Source organism: Vitis vinifera, chromosome 15, assembly GCF_030704535.1.
Source record: "Vitis vinifera cultivar Pinot Noir 40024 chromosome 15, ASM3070453v1".
NCBI classification, from domain to species: domain Eukaryota; kingdom Viridiplantae; phylum Streptophyta; class Magnoliopsida; order Vitales; family Vitaceae; genus Vitis; species Vitis vinifera.
Genome location: NC_081819.1, coordinates 1,734,331 through 1,756,756, shown reverse-complemented (window position 1 = coordinate 1,756,756; position 22,426 = coordinate 1,734,331). Strand labels below are relative to the sequence as shown.

The 22,426-nt window shown below is 33.9% G+C and overlaps 2 protein-coding genes across 3 annotated transcripts in view; one reads left to right on the top strand and one right to left on the bottom strand.

Moving 5' to 3' along the window:
* LOC100232946 (solanesyl diphosphate synthase 3, chloroplastic/mitochondrial) overlaps positions 1–15,892 on the bottom strand; it is a 29,100-nt gene extending 13,208 nt beyond the window's left edge. The window contains exons 1-4 of one of the 2 annotated variants that reach the window (XM_002268193.5): positions 15,635–15,891; positions 10,061–10,153; positions 6,374–6,454; positions 6,168–6,239 (exon numbers count right to left, since the gene is read on the bottom strand). In XM_002268193.5, the coding sequence (XP_002268229.2) occupies positions 6,168–6,239; positions 6,374–6,454; positions 10,061–10,153; positions 15,635–15,778 (390 nt within the window). In that variant the 5' untranslated portion in view covers positions 15,779–15,891. Of the gene's footprint in view, positions 1–6,167; positions 6,240–6,373; positions 6,455–10,060; positions 10,154–15,634 lie in introns of both variants that reach the window. The other variant, XM_059743221.1, reaches the window with a different exon arrangement.
* Positions 15,893–20,575: 4,683 nt separating this feature from the next.
* On the top strand, positions 20,576–21,132 carry LOC104881745 (uncharacterized). The gene is made up of 2 exons (XM_010662922.2): positions 20,576–20,628; positions 20,726–21,132. The coding sequence occupies exons 1-2, from the start codon at positions 20,604–20,606 to the stop codon at positions 21,130–21,132; spliced, it is 432 nt and encodes a 143-aa protein (XP_010661224.2). The 5' UTR covers positions 20,576–20,603.
* The last annotated feature ends 1,294 nt before the right edge of the window (positions 21,133–22,426 follow it).

Genomic DNA, 22,426 nt, shown 5'->3' with positions numbered 1-22,426 from the left:
ATGAAGTCCTTCTCCTCCTCTTTGGCTAGTAGGGGAGTGGAACCTTTCCCTCATGGTATAGTTTGGAACTCTTGAGCTTCTGTTAGAGCTAGCTTCTTTGCTTGGGATTGGGCCAAGATTTTGACTCAGGATCAACTCAGAAAGTGGTAGAAGATGCCTAATAGATGCTACATGTGCAAAGAAGAAGAAGAAACGAGTGATCATATTCTACTTCATTGTTTGAAAGCTCATATTTTATGGCAATTGATTTTTGTTTTATTTGATGTATAGTGGGTGATGCACTCTTCAGAAAGAGGGCTGCTCTTGAGTTGGGGAATATCTTGTGTTAGAAGAAAAAGGAAAAAGGATTGGAAATTTGCTTCTTTATGCCTTTCTTTGGTCCATTTGGAGGGAGAGAAATAGGAGGTTAAGTGCTTGGAAAAAATGAAAAGGGGTTTATTTATAAACCTTTCAACTCTTATAAGACCTTTTAGGAAAGTGGTCTTGGAGATATGCGACTGAAAGAGATCCTCTTTAGAATAGGTAATCATTGGCAAGTATAGGCAAGAAGATGGGGGTTGGTGCACAAAAGGATTGAGAGAGAGGTATGGAGTCAGGGTATGGAAGGCAATTAGAAATGGTTAGGAGGCTTTTAAAGTCAAAACTTGCTTTAGGGTTGGTTCTGGAACAAGATGAAGTTCTAGAAGGATAGATGGTGTAGGGATGTGCCTTTGAGGGGTCCTTTCCCGGATCTTTTTCCATAGCTTCCTCTAAGGATGCTTGGGTGGTGATGTTTGGGATGGTGGTAGTTGGAATCCTAGGTTTTTTAGACAATTGAATGATTAAGAGTTGGAGGAAATGGGTAACTTCTTTGGGAGGTTGCATGATCATTCCTCTCTTTGGATTCTAAGGATATTTTGGTGTGGGTGGATGCAAAGAAGAGCATCTTTTCAATTAAGTCCTATTCTTCCTAGGCCAGTAAGGAGCAAATCTTTCCCTCATGGTATACTTTGGAACTCTTGGGCTCCAATTAGAATAATTCTTTGCTTGGGAGACAACTTGGGCCAAGATTTTGACATAGGATCAGCTCAGAAAGAGGGGTTGGAAGATGCCTAATAGATGCTACATGTGCAAAGGAGAGTAAGAAACGAGTGATCATATTCTTCTACATTATTCGAAAGCTCGCATTTTTGCTCTTGAGGTGGGGATTTTGTTGGTAGAAAAAGGAAAAAGGCTTGGAAAATTGTCCCTTTATGCCCTTTTAGACCATTTGGAGGAAGAGAAATAGGAGAGCCTTTGAGAATTGTGAAAGTTTAGACCACACTTTTAAAAGCTCCTTTTTGTATCTATTTTGGGATTGGGCTAGATTGTATATTAGGGATGGCTCTATGTCCTTGCTAGATTTTGTGGATTGGTTAGGTTCTTGTTAAGATGCGATTGCTAGTTTTTGTATACTTGCACCTCTTTGGTTGCTTTGTATATGTCGTGTATACCTTTTTTTTTAATACAATTGCCTTTACCTATCAAAAAAAAAAAAAACAAAACAAAAACAAAAACAAATAAAAAAAACAAATAGAAATAGGAGAGCCTTTGAGAATTGTGAAAGTATGGACCAAACATTTAAAAGCTCCTTTTTGTATCTTTTTTGGTATTGGGTTATAGCTTGTACATTGGGGATGGTTTTATGTCGATGTTAGATTTTATGGACTGGTTAGCTTCTTTGTAGGGTGCGGTTGCTGGTTTTATGTATTCACGCCTTTTTTCTTCTTAGTTGCTTTGTATACGTTGTGTATACTTTTGAATTTTCAATACAATTGCTTTCACCTATCAAAAAAAATAGTCCTCTACCCATCCCAAATATTTTTACATTCTCTCGAACCAAATTACCTAAAGGATATCAAGTACATCTACTGTGTTAAGCTTCCAATTTAACCTTACAAGCACTTTATTTTTTTTTGAACTTACACATGGACTCAATAAATTTTGGTAAATAAACAGTATCATGAGGTTCGAACCAAGGATGAAAATATCGGTAATCACGGATATATCGGTACTTCGATTTTACGGATATATCAGATATATCGACAGATATTTTGGAAAAAAATATCGATAAACCTAAAATTGATCAAAATTTATAAAAATATAAGAAAAACTTCATAAAAATATAATTAGAAGTATATTGATATTTTTAAGTTGTTTTATTAAATAATTTCATATATGTATAACATGATTTATCATATTTGATAATAATATCGTATGCATCGATAAAAATATGAATTTTATAAGTGTACATTTATTATTAAATTACATCTAATATTATGATATTTGATTGTAATATGTTTAATTTTAAAATATATATTAATATTAAAATTATGATCCATTTAATTCAATTGTATTAAACAATATAAAATAAATTATGATATATGTATAATTTTTTAATGTTTAATTAATTATTAATGATATTAAAAACATTATGAAGAAAATTATATAATTTTTATATTTTTGGTAATCAATTAAAAGAAAATTTTGCATTTAATCATAAAATAATTATAATTAATTTGCTCTTTAAAATATTCTTTTAATATTTTCTTTATATAATCAGTTTAACTATATATATGTTTAATGTATATTATATAACAAGGGTGAGTTTGCCCGGATGGTTAGTGGCTTGAACCCCAAACCTTTTTAGGTTTGGGGTTCAAATCCCCTCAACAACAAAAGGGTTTTTCAGGGCACTGTAGCGCATTGACTTTACTGTAGCGTGTTTGACCGCGCATTGACTCGCGTTGACTATGTGATATGTCGGCGATATATCGCCGAGATATCGCCACTTTTGGGGGATTTCTCGCGAGATATCGCCGGCCCAATATTTCTCCATGAAATATCGTGTCGACCCCTCCCGATACACGATATATCGCCGACATATCGCGATCCTTTCCTCCTTGGTTCGAACTTATAACCTCCCAACAATCAAAGTTATACTATCATGTAAAGCTACTAGTTTAACCTAAAAACTTACGTTATTAGGGAATGGTGACCAACAATATATATCAAGCACAATTGAGCTAAAGCACTAATAACCAACAAAGAGCCTTACTCACACAATATCCTCCAAAGCCCATAAAATCAGGGATCCTCATGTCAATGACCCTCCTAGGAGGAACCTAAGGAGACCTAGCAAGCTTAAATAACTTGTGCCGGCATCCTAGTGCAACTGCCCTTGCCAAGATGAGCTAAAATTTCTCTAGATTAATGCTAAGACTTGAGTCACTTGACACCATGTTGAAATAGAGGAGTATCCACATAAACACAAAACTGGTCACAGCCCACCTCACAAATAAGAGGGTATTAGTACAAAGTAAATGCACAACTCCACCTCATAATCTCCCAACCCAACCCACCCCAATTCATATCTTGAAGCCACTAATAACCCCACCTTCCAATCCTTAAATATAAACCAACTAAAGGCTTTCGTTAGTAACATGAACAAATAGGAGGAGAAAGGATCTTCCTGCCTCAAACCTCTCAAGCTTGGAAGAAAATCTGTCCAGGTTCAATTCACTAACTCTGACACTAAAAGATATTAAATAGAAAGCACAATAATGACAGTGGTGTATCATAAATTTGAAATTAGATGAAACAAACTAATAGAGGGGTTACAAGCCCTACATCAATGTTGACTAAAAAGACAATCACTAATATAAGCCCAATTATTAAAATGTACTTCTCTGCATCATTAAGAACTTAGAAATAATAGGTACAATGAACACTGAAATGCCTACCCACAACAACATAATTAAAGCAAGAAACGGTTACAACTCTAAAATCAATTTCCCGATAAAGGTAGAAAATCCCAACTCTAAAGCAATATAAAAAATTTAGTGAAGCCACCCATCTAACTTCCATGAACCTCTTTCTTTCTTATTCACTCAAGATATGATTATCCCAAGTCTCCCTCAACTAAAAGATTAGAGAAACCTTCAACTTTGGCTAACTTCAAGTATTCTAACAAGGCTAAGGTCTTTGCCATAACAGCTATCCCATCTCCAACATGCTTTGAGAATGCTCATACTAGTGTTCCAAGATGTTCCATTGGTGTTCCTCTAATTCCTAGTTGTCCTCAATTGATTCAAACATCGATCAAAATTCAAGTTTTGAAAACACCCACTAGGGGAGTCCAAATAGCTAGTGTCTCCTTTGACATCCTGGCATCTACATAGTAAGTTCCAATCTAGCACTATAATGCTCAAAGAAGTGCCATCAAATGTTATGCATGCCGATACCCAAAGGGATGCAGAAAAATAGAATAGAACCCATAATGCCTTAAAAGCCCTTCATCTATCATCAAACATGTTTGTGTTGCTCTCTTGCCAAATGGTCCATAATAAAGTGAGACTAACAATGTGCCACAATGACTTGCCTCCAAGAAGGCTTCTAAAACGCTAGTAAGAAATGGTTAGCATCCCCACACTTCTAGGCTGAACCCAATCAATCTCGTAAGGCCATGCAACCTGTCCACAATAGAAGTGCAACTGAAGAATGTAGAGAAAGATAATCTATTGATTCCTTACTCCTCTTGCATGTGACACACCATTCTAGGTTGAGGGCCTTGTAAGGTCTCCCCTTCTATAGAAAATTATTTGTATTAACCTTCTTATTTGCCACTAGTTATGCCAAGGCATTGACTTTCAAATGAAATTTGTAGGAGGAAAGGCTCAAGTTAGGTGAGATAGAACAAGCTTTATAAAATAAAATAAAAAAGGCATGAAAAAAATGAAGTAAAGGATGTTAAGGACCAAATTCTCACTTCAGGGAAAGTGGATGACAAATACACATTGATTAAAGTCAATATGAGACAAGTAAGTTCCTCTATTTCATGGTTCAAAAGGTTGCACTAAAAGGAGGATGAACTCAGAATTGAAGAAACACTAGAATTTCTTTCCTTCACTAGTCTGTTTAAGTTTGGGGATTGAACATAAAAAGTTAGATTACAACACCAAGAATCTTTCCATAATCCAATTTTTTGTACTATCAGCCACTACATAACAAGTGCAACAAGTGAGAAATTACCAAACACCTATGTAATGGCCTTCCAAGGGCACCAATGTGACAACTTAACAACGCTAGCCTCCCATCAATTGCAGTAATACTCAAGATTCAAGTAAGAAACCAGTTCACAGCTCCTAATCAAAAAAATTTATTACATCTTTAATTTCTTCTATTTATCAGACCAACTAATATTGAATAACCAGGTAGAAAAATCCATAAAATTATCTAAGAGATTGTGGGTAACCCTATAATAAAGAAGAGAACCCCAATCCAACCTCCCTCCCCCACCACCTAGCCTCCTTCCATCTTTCTCTCTCTCTCTCTCTCTCTCTCTAGAGAGAAAGAGCTCCTAATCAAAAAAAATTATCACATCTTTAATTTCTTCTGTTTATTGGACGATCTAACATTGATTAACCAGGTATAAAAATGAGAGAGAGAGAGAGCAGCTCCTAATTGAAAACATTTATCACATCTTTTATTTCTCTTGTTTATTGGACTACCTAACTTTGAATAACCAGGTATAAAATCAGTAAGAGAGAGCTGTCAGAAAAAATTATTTCTGTCGGCAAATGAGGATCAGTTCCCAACTTTACATAGCATAAATGCAGATAGAATTGTAGGTGTTGAGGTTTCTTCCAAGTTTTAGACTCATCACCAGAAAATATTCGGGTACCATGATACCAGCACTAGCATATATATCCATGTAAAATCGTTTAGGTATGCTATCAAACTGAATGTAGCGCCTTTTTAAGTGAACAAGGCCACATGACTAACATCAAAAAATGCCATAAGGGTTACCAGGAGATCTCAAGGAAGAATGTTATGCCTGTACACATACAGAGACATGGAAAAGTAGAACACACTAAATGTTCTCCATTTTTTCTGGAATCCAGTAAAATTTAATGAAGTCACTCTTCCTCTGGGGAACAATACTTCGAACTAACCTAAACCCCACCACTTGGATGCCAAATAGACCAAGGCTCATTGCTAGAACATCACCTTGTAGACTTGGATTATGCCACCCATGCACACAGAAAGTATGCTAAGACCATGTCACCCGGTTAGCACATGAATGGTGCTAATCTAACAAAAATGGCATGAAATTGAGAAAATCAGCATTGTAATTCTATAATTCTTACTGTGGGACGGAACCTTTTTCCTTCCACCCCCATCTTGAAGAAGTACTCAGCAGCCGAGGCAAGCTTAGGGACCTGGATGACAAATTAGACCTAAATCTTTATCATATTGAAATCAAATCTGACATTTTAAAATTCCTTGAAGTTTATTCAACTTTCAAAGCATTGGGGTTTCAGAATATATAAAGGGAGAGAGAACAATTAGATACCTCAGCAACCACCATTGACCGCAACCTATCAGCAAGTAATGATAATTCATCAGCAACAAGCGAAAAAGGGTCAAGTTGTTCCTGGAAAACAGTATCCCACTGTCTCAATATAGTAGATAAATGGAGACAAGGTGAAAAAGGCCAACAAATATAAGCTAAGTTTAAATTCATGAGATATTACAAGAGAAGCTATTAAGGATTTTTCTAAGGTGGCAATACAACTTGAACAGATGGAATAGAACAGTAACTGATAAATATGACAATCAAACTGTTGGACTTGCAACCATGAACAATGATAACACACTCATAAACTATACTTTTGTAATTGAATGTGCAGCTTTCAGTAACAGGATTGGCGCATTCAAGTGAAAAATGCCTTCTGATTGATGAAAATAATTAGTTAAATAGACCTTACATAAAAATTAGCCGAGTATTTAAAACATTAGTCAAAGCCCATGCTCAAAAATAACTATAGCCTTCTAAAATTATTTAGGTAAACATATAAAAACTACTAGCATTCTCCTAAACATACCCACTTTAATTTCCAAATATTCTGCCCTCTTAAAATACTAACCTAGCAATCTGAAATATTTTATCAAAACAAATAAACGTTATCCAAAAATGTTAAGAATGACAATTTTCATCTTTCAGAAATGACAGTTGAACTATTGAAGCAAATCCAGTCACTGCTGCCATCAAATAGGGTCTTCCTATAATTTCTTTTATAGGTGCAACTTCTACAGAACATGAAATCCATCAACTATCCATCCCCAGGTCCCATCCCATCACAAACTATAGAGATGTCATGTATAAAAAAATTAAAATAAAATTAAAAAAAAAAATCAAATATGAGGAAGCATGAGGAATCATAAAAGAAAACTGTGTAGAAAAGACAGAGAGAAAGACCCAAGGACTCAGAAGAACAAAAAATTCACACTGAACTAGGGGAAGTTCCTCTTTTGGTCAGACCATCGGTTCCCTGAATATTGGATTTAGACCTACAAGCAAAAAAGAAACCAATCCCAATAGAAAGAAAGATCCATAGCCCTCTGCACCAGGGACACCCATGATAGAACCATTGTCGAGTCCTCATCACCAAAATGTTGGAGGCTCCCAGAAGTTTTGACCCTTTCAGGGCTCCCAATAAAGTGTTGCCATTTTTTTAAAAAGGTCATTCAGAAGAAGGCAAGAAAATTACTTGATGACAATCATATCCAATATACTGAGATAAAAATGTAACAACACCACCACTGACACCAATAATTGGTGTGATGAGCACAGAACACCATGAGCTGCCAACATAGGTTGTCAGTGTTTGAAAGCATACTTTTAAGTGTAATGAAATTTTATGACAATAAGAGGGCCATTGCCACATAACAAACAATTGTGGAAAAGAGTAGAGGATGGAAGAGGTTCTGTGAATAAGTAGAATAAATAGTATCATATAAGAAAAGAGTCCCCAAATCTTGACTTCATTTGAACAGGTTGTAAAAGAAAAAAGGTCACAATTGCATAAAATACTGGAAAAGATTGAAGTTTTGATGAAGTATCAACAGATTAGTTGAATATTTAACCAAAAAGAAACGTACAAACAGATTAGTTGAATATTTAACCAAAAAGGAACATACAAATAGACTAGTTTAAATTTTTTTTAGAGTAAATTATGGCAAGTATGTATGTTATATAGTAATAATTATAATTTGTAGACTGGCCTCAATGCTAAATGCTCGAATGTAAGGTTTTTGATTGGAGATTTACCTATTTGGGTCTCCCTCTAGGGGGGAACCCAAAAGCTAGTGTCTTTTAGGATCCAATGGTAGACTGAATTTCGCAAGATTAGATGGCTGGAAAAAAAAAAACTATCCCTAGTTATTTCCTTTTGCTATGCAAGATTTCATTAGCAATAGTGTCAAAGATTGAAAAAATGTAAAGGGATTTTGTGATAAGGGGTAGGGGAGGGAAAGAGAGATCATCTTGTTAGTTGGAACTTAGTGTGCAAGCCCAAGATGGGAGGGGGTTTGGGGTTAGGGAGATTTCTTTAAGGAATGAAGCACTCTTAGGGAAATGATGTTTGAGGTTTCCTAAGGAAAGAGATGCTCTTGGGCATATGGTAATTTTGAGCATCCATGGAACTCATCAAAATGATTGGGATGCCAACATTCTAATTAGGTGGTTACATCAATGCCACTGGAAAGCCATTTCTCAGGTCTTCCCAAATTTCTCAGGTCATACTTGTCTTCTGATGGCTGGGGTAAGGGTTCACTTTTGAGAAAACCTATGGTGGGGGGATCAACCTCTATATGCTCAATTTTCAAATAATTTCAAAGTTGTGATGATTAGAAAGACTAAAGTCTTCTCTCTCTCTCATGTGCATTTGATTCCTTTTGCCTCTAACAAGAGAGCCCAGTCTTTATCTTCTTCAAATATATTTTAAGTAAAATCCTTCCTTTTAGACTTGTCCGATCTAACAATTCCTGTGTACTTATCTCCAGAAAAACTCATATGGAAACCTAAAACCAAATCTTCAGTCAAAGCTTTTGCTTGACTAGTGGCTAACAAGAAGGTCAACAACTACTACTTGCTATAGGTGAGAAAACCTCACAAAGCCCTTAGTTTTGGTTGTTCCACTATGTGTATGATGAGCGGTGAGACGATCGATCATCTACTTTTACGCTACCCCACGACAATGGAACTTTAGCATAAATCATTCAACCTGGTCAAGCTAGATTAGGTTCCTGCAACGAGCATAAGTGACATGATGACCATTTCCTTCAGAAGCTTAGGGAGTATAGGTAGAATCAAAACTTTTTGTAAAATTGCTCGCCTCACTTTAATTTGGATGGTATCATGGAAGAGAAATGCAAAGATTTTCAAGGATAAATAGAGAAGTATAGAATCGATATAGACTTAATTTACTTCTATTTTTTATGCCTCAACAACTTCAAATTTCAAGGGCACTCCTGAGTGTTATTCAGCTCAATTGGGACTTGGTGTGTATATAGAGGTTTAAAATTGCAAATCTTGGAGCATATCTCAGGCCTCCTTTATAGACGCATTGATTTCTAAAGAGAACATAACCTCACTTCTTTTGTATAGCTATGTGTGGTATATAGGAGACATCTTATACATTAGATCTTTTGATCAAAGTTTGTATATTTGGGAAGGATTTCTCATCCTTCTCATGTTCTTCTAACTATGTATTAATGAATTTTTGTTTTAGATAAAAAAAAAATAAAAAGGTATAATGTGTATAATTCATTCTCTAGGGTATATTATGGAAGTAATAAGTATGGCATATAGAACTTGCTGCCATTTTCGAGTTTGCATTGTTTCCAAGGCTGCTTTTGTTTCAGACAATAGTCATAAAAAACCTGAAGTTTCCATTTATCAAGACAAATATTTCATCATGAAGATTGGGGAAGGCTTATTATTTCCATTTCATTTAAGATTATTTGAGAAGAAATCTCTGCAGACCTGAAATTCTTTTTCCGCCCTTCAGAACAAATTTTTTCCACTTTTTTTTTTTTCTTTCATAAAAGAAAAAGGATAGCACATTGAAAATTTGGTAAGTTAGAAAAATGATGGCAGATATAGAAGATAAGCAACAACACAAAAACTAATGCCAGTTGTAGGATATCAAGCAACAAAATAAATAAATAAAAAATTAAAATAAAAAATAAACCTGACCTCAGCTAAGGAGCTGCTCTCCTGATGAATTTGATGCCGAACACCACTCAAGAATGGGGAACCCCACGAATAAGTTTCTCTACAGCCCAAAACCTACTAATCACCAGAAACAATTACAAGAACAAAAAAGGTCACAACATATACTTCTTTTCTTCTTTTTTTTCTTTGAGGTACCTGGAATTTCCTCATTCCAAACCCAACCATTCTGCCGATGGAGCAAGGCCTCAAGGGCATGGTCACAACATATACATGACTACCATTAATCTATAAGTAACTGTACCCAGAGTCTCAAGAAGGCAGTATATCAACAAAGGCAACAGTAGAACAGCATAACACTTACATAGACCATAGTGGCTATTTTGTTCATATAGGATTTCCCTTTTTTTTTCTTCAGAGTAAAAGATAAAAGGAAATATAAGTGGCTAGATCACAAAGCATACAACTGGAATGTAAAAAGGTGACCCTGCTCATGAATATAACCAAGCAACAATTGTTAATAGGTGTTTCAAAGCAATCAAACACAAAATAGAGAAAATTTTCTAGGACTCCACATGGTACCAATCATCCTGCAGATCATTTGCCCAAGCAAGGTGCTAAACACTCAGTATGCTTTGTCAGGGACCTTTTACCCCCTTGAGACATGTAATGCAATCTTGGGTTGTACTTTGTTTTGGCTACTCAATAGTTTTCCTTACAACCAGAGTTATAGGCATACTTCTCCTTCTTTATTAGGTTTTTATAAACCTTGGAAGCTCATCCTTCATTGTACTTATCATGTTTCAATGCAATAAGTCATCTTGTTTCTTATAGAGAGAGGGAGAGGCCCAAAACATATGGAAAATAAGCAAATTCACAAAGTGGAAACTATGAGCTTAACAAAGAAGCATTGCATCCAAAACATCAACAGAAGAAGACCCCAAGAACTATATAACATACTGAACCACGATAACAAGATTTCAGATGTATTCTTCTAATCTAAGCAATGAGAGTTAAGCCTCCAAATTCTCCTCTCTTGCTCCTAGAGATAGTGTATGAAAAGAAGCTGCTCATTAAATTATAGGTCACCTCCTACTTTCATCCTTAAAACTTGTTTCACCCAATATAGAATTTATCCAAACCAAGAGTGCAATATTTCTAAGTCACTGAACATTGCATCAAAAGATGGTGCACTGAGTCCAGTACCTTGTTGCAAATACTTCAGGGATTCATCAAAATTATGACTAATTCAAGACCAGAATATTTAAAGGGCTATCTGATTGTCTGATCAAAGGAAAAAAATACAATAGCCAGGCGAGTTGTTCCAATTCCTTCCTTCCTGGTCTATTTATCAACTGTTGGACCACTAGCACTTGTGCATAACAATCAAGGAAAAAATTCACATAAGACAGGACCAAAGAGTGCCACAACAGCTGGATAAAAGGTAACTCTCCCATTGCCTCCCCACTAATTGTGATTGAAGGAGAACTTTGAAGAGAAAGACCCCATTAAAATTGGTTTTTTTATTTGAATAGTTTTATAAAAGAGCTTAATAAGGAAGCAAGAAAATGCTGCTTCTCATGGAGGCACTTTTTCAGCTTATACCAGAAGCTGTTGCATGTTGAATTGAACTTTCATAACCTTACCCTTCTTTTTTTCTTCACAGGAAATGCCATTTTCCATTTCTCTCTCTCTCTAAGGGACGTATATAGCTTATGATTTATGACTGCATTTTTATGTAATCCATTACCACAACTGACCTCTTTAAAATCATGATTTCAACCTCAACTTCTAACTAAAGCCAAAAGCAAGAAGTGACCATCAAAACAGTGTCGATTACCTCTTCACATCAAAATATACTTCATATTGTCCAACCTTCCAAATGATACATCTTCTAAGAAAGAAAGGAAATCATTAGCAAGTTTGCAATGCCTTTAGCAGCTACCCATGAAAATCCTTGCTAAAGAGAATAGTTTCTACCATAACTCTAAACCAGGAAGGCAATGAAGGTAAAGGTGGTCAAAACTCCTTTACAAGCGACATTCAAATCTAATGAATTAATAGGTGAGCTAGAGTTACAACAAACTCATCATTGTTTATCTTCACATTAACCACCAACCAAGCAAGGCTCTGATTTTGGAGGAGTCTTACCTAAACATATAAAGGCAAATTCTTGATGCAGCGCTTATAGCTAATGAGGTAATTGATTCTAAGATGAAGAATAGCTCTAGTGGTATAATTTGTAAGTTTGACATTGAGAAGATGTACAACCACGTCAATTGACGTTTTTGGATAGCTATTCTAGGAAAAATGGGGTTTAGACAAAAATGGACTGAATGTATTAAATGGTGAATCTTGATAGCAAAGTTTTATGTACTTGTCAACAACACTCCTTCAGGTTTTTTTTAAAGCTCTAGAGGTTTAAGACAAGAGGACCTCCTATCTCCCTACCTTTTTTTTTTTGGTGATGGATATACTCAAAATTCTTTTGGAGAGGACCGAGGAAGGTGGTTTTTTGTCGGGTTTTAGAGTGAGGGGGTGGAGGTGTCCTATGTTGTTTGTCGATGACACCTTAGTTCTTTGTGATGCTACACAAGGTCAAATGATACATGTAGGTTGGGTACTTATGTGGTTTGAAGCTATCTCAAGGCTGAAAATTAACATGGAGAAAAGTTAATTGATCCTAATAGGGATGGCCAATGTGAAGGATTTGTCCTAGAGTTGGGATGCAGGGTTGGGGAGCTTCCAACTGCTTATTTGGTGCTTCCTTTAGGGACTCCATTTAGAGGAGAGAGTCAGTTTGGGATAGTGTGGAAGAAAGATTCCACAGAAAACTATCTTTGTGGAAAAACAATACATTTCAAAAAATGGAAGGCTTACCGTAATTTGAAGCACCTTCTCTTGTTACCTATTTATTTTATGTCCCTATATAGCATGCCCAAAAAGGTCATATGCATTTAGTGACATTTTGATTGTTTGCAAGGAGAAGAGAAAGGGGAGACTAGGAATTAGAAGCCTATCACTTGGGAGTATTAGTCATGGGAAAGTGATGTTTGAGATATGCTTCAAAAGGAGAAGCCTTATGTCATTCAATGGAAGTATGGAGAAGATGATGGGGGTGGGTGTTCTTACAAAGTGGGGGATGGGTATGAAGTTAGAATTGTAAAAACATTAGGAAGAGATAGGACTTGGTTCGCAGGAGAGTATCCTTTGAGGAGGGAAATGGGAGGAGGATGAAGTTTTACAATTATAGAGTAGCCTATCTTTGTGGCATCAATTATACAAGTTCATGAAAAGGGCTATGGATATGTGGTACAAGGACGAACTCTTATGTATGGTTTTCCCTTCCTTGTATGCCTTAACATCATTGAAAGAGGCTTGGTGGATGTTTGGGATGATCTGAGGGAGGGGAGGCATTGGATTCCTTATTTCACTAGTCACCTAAATGATTGGGAGCTAGATAATGTCAAGTCTCTTTTCTCAAGGCTTCAAGGAAGGTCTATGTAGAAGGGAGGGATAGGAGTGGTATGAATGGATTCTAGGAAAGGGGTCTTCTCTAGCATAAATTTATATTCCATTCTAAAGTTGGTGCATGCAATTCCTTTCCCCATAGCCATTATTTGGAATTCATGGGTCTTATCAAAAGTGACTTTTTTTTCTTGGGATGGTAATTAGGGCCAAGTGTTGACCTTGGATCAACTTTAGAAGAGAGGATGGTTAATAGAGAACAAATGTGTCCTTTGCAATAACGAAAAGGAATTAATAGATCACGTTCTCCTTCGCTATACTAAAGTAAGGGAATTATGGTAGCTTTTATTCTCTTTGTTCAGCATTGCATGGATCCTTTCTTTTACACTTAAAAGACTCCTTTAAATTGGCATGACTCCTTTGTGGGAAGAAAAAAGTTTGGAGAGACACTCCCCTATGCATTTTTTGGACAATTTGGAAGGAAACCAATCAAAGAGTGTCCAAAAGCAAGTTGCAGACGTTTCAAGTGATAAATGCTTGTTACTTAGCAATCTTGTGTCATGGGTTAACTTGTACATAGAAGAAGGCAACTCCTTTAATTGATTTTGTAGATTGAGTAGAATCTAGCTAAGGGAGGGAGTAGTTATTTTTTGAGTTTTCTTTCTCTCTTTCTAGCAATGCCTTTTTGTACCAATTGTATACGTCCTATGTACCTTGGTGTATAGCTTTTTTTTTTAATATTTATAATATTTTTTTGCTTACTTAGAAAGGAAAGAAAAAGAAAAGAAAAGAAAAGAAAAGAAACTTAGCTTAAGGAAAAGGAATGATGAAATCAATTTTAAAAAGAAGGATAAGGATGGAAAAAAATTCACTAGGATTAAAACCCTAACATCTCTCGTAAAGGATAGAGAATAGATTGATATTCCAAAAAGACATAAAAGGGCAGGCTCATCAACTGATGATCCCTCACGCTTCTCCAGCAATCAAATTTCTATAAGGAGAATTTGAATTTTTGAACCATCACCAACGATAAAACAAGGATGGCAGATAAAATCCTAAAAACAATGAGATATGGCCTTGCAAGGACACAATATGGAGTTTATGCAAACCACAAATACTCTTGATCCCTTGGTACCATAAAAAACTCATCTCTCCAAGAAACCACCTCACCAAGCAAAAACAAACTTAAAGCCTCCTTCTTCCAATGTAGGGCTAAAATAACTTGAACTGTTTAGACACATCTCAGATTGTGATGGGATACCTTAAAACCTGAGAAGTAGACCATCATAGATTTCATTTAGAAGATTTCTATCACACACTTAAAGGATATCATTGAACAATGTTATTTTCTTCAGAGCCCATTGAATTAGCAAAAGCTGATTAGTAAACTACCCTAGCCCCAACAAACTGCCACTGCTTGGCATGAGTTCATGTGATGATTTATAGGATATACCTAACAAAGGAAAAAATAGAAAATCAATGCATTTAAAGAAGTCCTCTACATGCTTCCCATTCTCATAAATCATGACCAACAGCTCCTCATCCATCTCAAATTATAACCTTTCAAAGTCTAACCCTCACTCAAACAATTGATAGCCACAGCACTGGCGCATTTCAAACTGCCTTCAATGGAGTCTTTCATGCTCCCCAGCTGATTCACTGAGTCCACCATTTATCATCATCCTGACACCTCAAATCAAGACAAGAACTCATCACCACAGGAAGCTCCCCAATCTTCCACACCAATTCCCACGCATAAAGAAGTAGACTTTAAACGATCCATTAGCAACACAAGCAATCAGCTACCTATTTTGAGTATACCACAAATTGGAACCTCATCACCCATCCCTCTTCAACATTAAAATAGCACACACATACACAATCATCTAATATATGATACATGAGAAAGAATGATAAATGCGGATTCTGATCCTCATAATGATCAAAAATGACATAATGCTGTGTTTTCCTGCTGAAAAATCCTATTTCCATCACGTGCTGCACACTACCAATCACAATTGTTCACAAAACAAAATACACAAAATTTCAAAATTTTCCCCATATTCCCGGATTTTTTCTCAGCAAGAAAACAGAGGAGAGGAACAAAGAGAGGCTTTAAGCGAGCATTACCCTGTGTGTAGGAGAGAGAACAAAGTGGCGGTGGCGGTGGTGATGATCCTGTGGATGAGGGTGGCGGTGGTGAGAGAGAAGCCACTTGGAGCAGCGATTGAAGGTGGCTTTTGGCAACCGAGAAAATCCCCTGGAGAATAACATATTCTGGAGAGAAAATCGAAGGAAGATTTTTTCTGTTTCGAGAAGGAGAGAGAGTCAAGGACTCGAGGCCGAAGGCTGTGGAGAGCAATGAGTGAAGTAGTCAAACAGGGTTTTTTCTTCTAGTTAACCGCCTTTAGGAATTAACATGAAAAAAAACCCGGTTTATTTTAATAACCACTTGAACCGGAACTCTTCCGACCAAACTTAACCCTACTTCTATGTTCTACGGCTCTATCCGAGCATTCAACCTCCGACCTCATTTTTTTTTTGTGTCGGATTAGTTGGATTGCCGGTAAAACATGTTGGGCAGGATTGAACAACCATGGTTTTAAAATATTTCGTATTATTATAATAAAATTTAAATAATAAATGTGATAGTATTTCAAACAAATGATAAAAGAAATTAAAAAAAATCAAATTTATTTACTATATGGTAAAATTAAATAATATATAATTTGATATTTTTGAGGTTTTGAAAAAAAAAATCGTATTAAATAGATATTATAATATAATTTAATATAAAATGATAAATATTAAATTGAGTTCAGATTACGTCAAGATCATGAAATTTCTTTCGGTCCAAATCTAAGGCTCCCCAATTGATAATAATAAAAAAGTAAAACTCAACCTTAAATGAATATTAAAATTTAATTATCAAAGATAATTTGAAGGTAAAATTGAATTTCATATTCTTTGATTGACGTTATAAATAATAATTTTTTAGGTGTAATTTAATAACTATAACTCTGGGATATCCAATTATAAATTAGTGACTTTGATATTCATTGATTATAAAATTAATGAATTAATTTTAGATGTTTATTCAAACTTATTTCACTTAGTTTTTTACACAAAAAAAAAAAAAAAAAAAAAGATTTACAAATAGATTTATAAAATATTTGTTGGTCTTTATTTGTAATTTTATTTAAAATTTATAAAATCAAGTTTCTTTAAATCGTAATATAAAAAAAATAAATTGTAACAAAATGATTTTTTTTAAAAAAAATTGTATTTGATATTTTATTAAATATTTTTTTAGTAGTGGATTATCATCAATTTTATTTTAGAATTTGTTTTAAACATTTAGATTTTGATTTTTATGTTTAGTCACACACTATAAATAATTGTTAATATAACTAAAATTTATTTAAATATTTAATACTTTTTAGTGTTTTTTATTTTCAATTTGATTTTGAAAATTTTTAAATGTGACTCGGTATGAAAGGATACAATACAACTCATTAATAATTATTGAAAATTAAAATTAATTTTTAATATTCTATATGAGTTACCATAATAAATTTCTGTTTAAAAATGTAATTGAAACAAATAGAAAACTAAAAGAATGGAGGATTAAAATCAATTTAAATGATATAATTCAATATTTATAAAGAAAAAAATTAAGTAAATTATACAAAATTTAAAATAATTTACTTAGAGAAACTAAAGGACACTCTTATACCATTATAATACACTACCTTATATTATATATTAATATAATCAATCATTATAGGATAATATATTTGATATATCTATTTATAAATATTATTTATTGATGAATATCATATTTTTAATTAAATGAAAGGAAAAAAAGGTATTAACATTTAAAAAAAAAAAAAAAAAAGCAACAGAAAAGAAAACATGTCAATATTTATCATAAAATTATCATTAAAGAAACTAGAAAAGAAAAAGTTAGAATTTTCTTATGCAATTTATCTTTATCATAAAATTTTCTCTAAGGAAACCAAAAATAAAAAGTTTGAATCTTTTTCTACAATTTAACATAACCTTAATAAATTTAGAGTGAAAATAATTTATTTGAAGCAATGATAGAAAATTTTGGATGACTATATGTAGACCCCTCTTTTGGCTTGGTTTTCATATATATATTCATTCCTTTTTTTTAGCTTTTTCCCGCCACTTCGGAAGCACCCGGAAGAGGTGTTAGTGCCTTGAACGAGTGGGGGGACCTGGTTGCTTGGAGAGATGAGCTGCGTGGAACACGTGGTGGAGCAGTTGGCCACAGCTATGGTGGTGGTTGGCATGGAGGAAAATATCGGGATATATCGGCGATATATCGCCGATATATCTTGTATCGGGAGGCGGCGACACGGCATTTCAAGGAGAAAAATCGGAGGGCGATTTTTCGCAAAAAATCGCCAATAAATCGGCGATATATAGGTGAAAACCGATAAATCGGCGATTTCCCCAAAGAATCGCCTGTGGCCGCAGAAAATCGCCGATAAATCGGAGATATTTCGGCGATAAATCGCCGACTTTTTGGAGATATTTCGCTCCTCTCTCCAACGCGATCTGACGGACCAGATCACGCCCGCGTTGATCCAACGACCCAAATGCGATTCCAACGTTAACAATGTGATCCAACGGCCAGATTTGAATTTCAACGATAAATTGGTGTTCCAACGGCTATTTTGGCCCAAATTTCTTCTATAAATAGCCATTTTTCCATCAATTTCACCCATTTTTGCTTTCATTCTTCATTTGCTCTCTCATTACTCCAATTTTAAGGTATGTTTATTTTAAATTGTAATTAATTTTGTTTGCAATTGTAATTAATATGGATGATTTAATGTTATTTTTATATTCAATAGTAATTAATTTGTATATTTTTATTGAATTGACTTAGGTTAATTTGATTATTTAATTATAAATTGATGTGTTTATTTTAGATGATTATTTGTGATTTAGTTTCACATTTAGAATGATTATTTGTGATTTAGTTTCACATTTAATTAATTTAATTAACATGCTAAATTATTTAATTAATTTAATTAACATGAACTAATATATTTTAAATATGAAATATGTTCATTTTTATGATTATTGGGATTTTTTTTCATATGCAATTATGATTAGTTTTTAATTTAGTAAATTTATCATAGAATTAGATCTAGATTTAAAAAATTAACTTAGCTAAATTATTTAATTAGTTTAATTAACATGAACTACTATATATGGAATATTAAATATGTTCAATTTTTATGATTATCATGATTTAGTTTCATATCCAATTATGATTAATTTTTAATTTAGTAAATTTTTCATAGAATTAGATTTAGATTCAAAAAATTAACTTAGCTAAATTATTTAATTAGTTTAATTAACATGAACTAGTATATATGGAATATTAAATATGTTCAATTTTTATGATTATCATGATTTAGTTTCATATCCAATTATGATTAATTTTTAATTTAGTAATTTTTTCATAAAATTAGATTTAGATTCAAAAAATTAACTTAGCTAAATTATTTAATTAGTTTAATTGACATGAACTACTATATATGGAATATTAAATATGTTCAATTTTTATGATTATCATGATTTAGTTTCATATCCAATTATGATTAATTTTTAATTTAGTAAATTTTTCATAGAATTAGATTTAGATTCAAAAAATTAACTTAGCTAAATTATTTAATTAGTTTAATTAACATGAACTACTATATATGGAATATTAAATATGTTCAATTTTTATGATTATCATGATTTAGTTTCATATCCAATTATGATTAATTTTTAATTTAGTAAATTTTTCATAGAATTAGATTTAGATTCAAAAAATTAACTTAGCTAAATTATTTAATTAGTTTAATTAACATGAACTACTATATATGGAATATTAAATATGTTCAATTTTTATGATTATCATGATTTAGTTTCATATGCAATTATGATTAGTTTTTAATTTAGTAAATTTTTCATAGAATTAGATTTAGATTCAAAAAAATAACTTAGCTAAATTATTTAATTAGTTTAATTAACATGAACTACTATATATGGAATATTAAATATGTTCAATTTTTATGATTATCATGATTTAGTTTCATATCCAATTATGATTAATTTTTAATTTAGTAAATTTTTCATAGAATTAGATTTAGATTCAAAAAATTAACTTAGCTAAATTATTTAATTAGTTTAATTAAATATATGGAATATCAACTATGTTCATTCTTTATCATTATTTTGTACATTTCTCATATATTTAAATTTAAATATTGACTTGATTTTTGTTTACATTGAAATCACATTCAAGTGTATTTTTATTGCAATAGATTTAGCATGGCTAGTGAAGATGGTTCTGCCCTGCTAGGGCGAGATCCGACTTGGAAGTATTGTTTACCAATTGAGGGTAACCGAAATGGAACAATTTGTAATTTTTGTGGGTTGGTGATGAAAAGTGGAGGCATCACGCGATTCAAGTTCCATTTAATGCATAAAGACCCGCATAACAACACCAAAAAGTGTCCGAGAGTGCCGCCCGAAGTGAAAGAAGAGATACGATTCCTAGTGCATGACAAAACAAAAGCAAAAGCAAAGAAAAATGCTGATATTGAAGACATTCGTGCTCAATTACGTGGCACAATGGGGACTCATCATACACATTTGGTAGACGAAGATGATGATGAAGATGTTGAGAATGAAGATGTGTATATGTATCCGGCAGATATGCACCCAGATGAGCGGGATGCATATCGATCTGCAGTTCATGCCTCGAAAGCATCAGAATGGGAATGTGAACAATATGAGAATATTGTAGGAAGCAAACGCAAAACGGGGGAGTCTTCACAGTCTACTGGATTACCGCCGATGATGCAAAAATCACATAGTATGCGACATTCGCAACAATCACCCCCTATTGCCCTTTCGCTTTACAAGTCTTCTACAGCAAAAAAAAAAAAATATCAAAGATATATTCAAGGGTGGTGCAATTAAAGAAACGATGGGACGCTTAATTAGCAAATTCTTCATTTATGAGAGCGTCACACCCGCAAAAGCAAAGTCTCATCACTTCAAGAATATGATTATTGGTGCACAACAAGCTGGTAATTACTAATTTTTGAAATGTTATATTGTGCTATACTTTTAGTAAGTATAGTCTTTTGTGACATGTTTTACATATTTTTTTTATATGAAGTGCAGGAATGGGAATCGAACCTCCATCTCCATTTGACATAAAGAACAAGTACTTGGAAATGGAGTACAGAGAAATGGAAGCTTATGTGAACCAACAAAGAGAAAAATGGAAGACATATGGGTGCACAATAATGTCAGATGGATGGACAGGGCCCACGAAATTAAGTATTATTAATTTCATGGTTTATTCTAAAGGGAGCACGGTCTTCCTTAAGTCAGTTGATGCATCGAACTATATCAAAGACCACAAGTATATATACGACCTATTGAAGACTGTTATCAAAGAAGTCGGTAAAGAAAATGTGGTCCAAATTGTCACAGATAATGGGTCGGCGTTCATGAAAGTAGGGAAACAATTGATGAAGAAGTATAACTTATACTGGACTCCGTGTGCGGCGCACTGCATCGCTTAATCTTCGAAGACATTGGTAAAAGACCCAGTGTTATCGAGGTGATAAACAATGCTCGCAAGATAACTAACTTCATTTACAATCATGGTTGGTTACTAGCACAAATGAGACTGTATTGTGGTGGAGACATTGTTCGACTAGGAGCTACAAGGTTTGCTACCAATTATATTGCTCTTGACAGTCTTCTTAAAAAAAAGGTCGATTTGAAAAAATTGTTTATGAGTGATGATTGGGCACAACACAAGCTGAGTCGAACAAAACATGGACGAGAGTTGGAGCAATTATTGTTTGACCATGCGTATTGGGACAGAATGACAAATATAGTTTCATTATATGAGCCATTATACGTGGTGCTTCGACTTATGGATTCTGAAGTTGTTCCCACAATGCCATTTGTGTATGAGCTTATGCACGTGATGAAAAAGAACCTTACGCGTCAAGGAGCTGGAGATTGGATGTTCAAAATAATACAAGATCGTTGGGAGAAAACACTAAAACATCCACTTCATGCAGCAGGTACTTAAGTACTATATATCTTTATAAGTTTTTACTCTGTATTTAATTTTGTTTAAAAAAATACTAACTCTACTTAATTTTATTGTAGCATACTTCTTGAATCCAAGATTTCAATATAGGCGTGGAGTTGGTAGTGATCCGGAACTACTTCAAGCGGTCCATGATGTTTTTGAAAAATTAGATCCAACTACTGAATCACTTGGTCAATTTGGAAATGAGGTAAATAAAAAACCGTTATTTGTCTATAAAACAATAATTTCATTCATCAATTTATTTGAACGTTTACTAACAAATATGATATTAACAAATTAAATGTTGAATAGATAGCTTGTGCTTTTTCGAGATGCAAAAAGAGGATTCGGTGATCGAGCGGCAATTGCAGCAAGGTCAACCATGGTGCCCGGTGAGTCTTTATAGGAAAAAATTGATTATCATTATTGTAAATTCACCACATAAGTATTTATATGATTATCAAATTGGTTGCAGCTGAATGGTGGTTTATGTATGGGAATCAAACACCTACATTGAGAAAGTTAGCCATCAAAGTTCTCTCACAAACTGCGTCATCTACTGCCTGTGAGAGAAATTGGAGCACGTTTGCTCTCATCCACACAAAGCAACGAAATCGTTTGGCTTACTCTCGATTGGAGCAATTAGTTTTTTTGTTACTATAATATGAGGCTAAAGTTACGCGATATGGAGGCAGAAAATGATCGAGTTGCTGAAAAAGATTATCTTGATCTTCTTGACATTTCAGCCGAGGTGGGTGAAGAAGAAGATA

Coding starts and splice junctions, on each gene's coding strand:
- LOC104881745 (XM_010662922.2), top strand. CDS start 20,604: ATGATTATTGGTGCACAACAAGCTG. Junction 20,629..20,725: donor TATTGGTGCACAACAAGCTG/GTAATTACTAAT, acceptor TATGAAGTGCAG/GAATGGGAATCGAACCTCCA.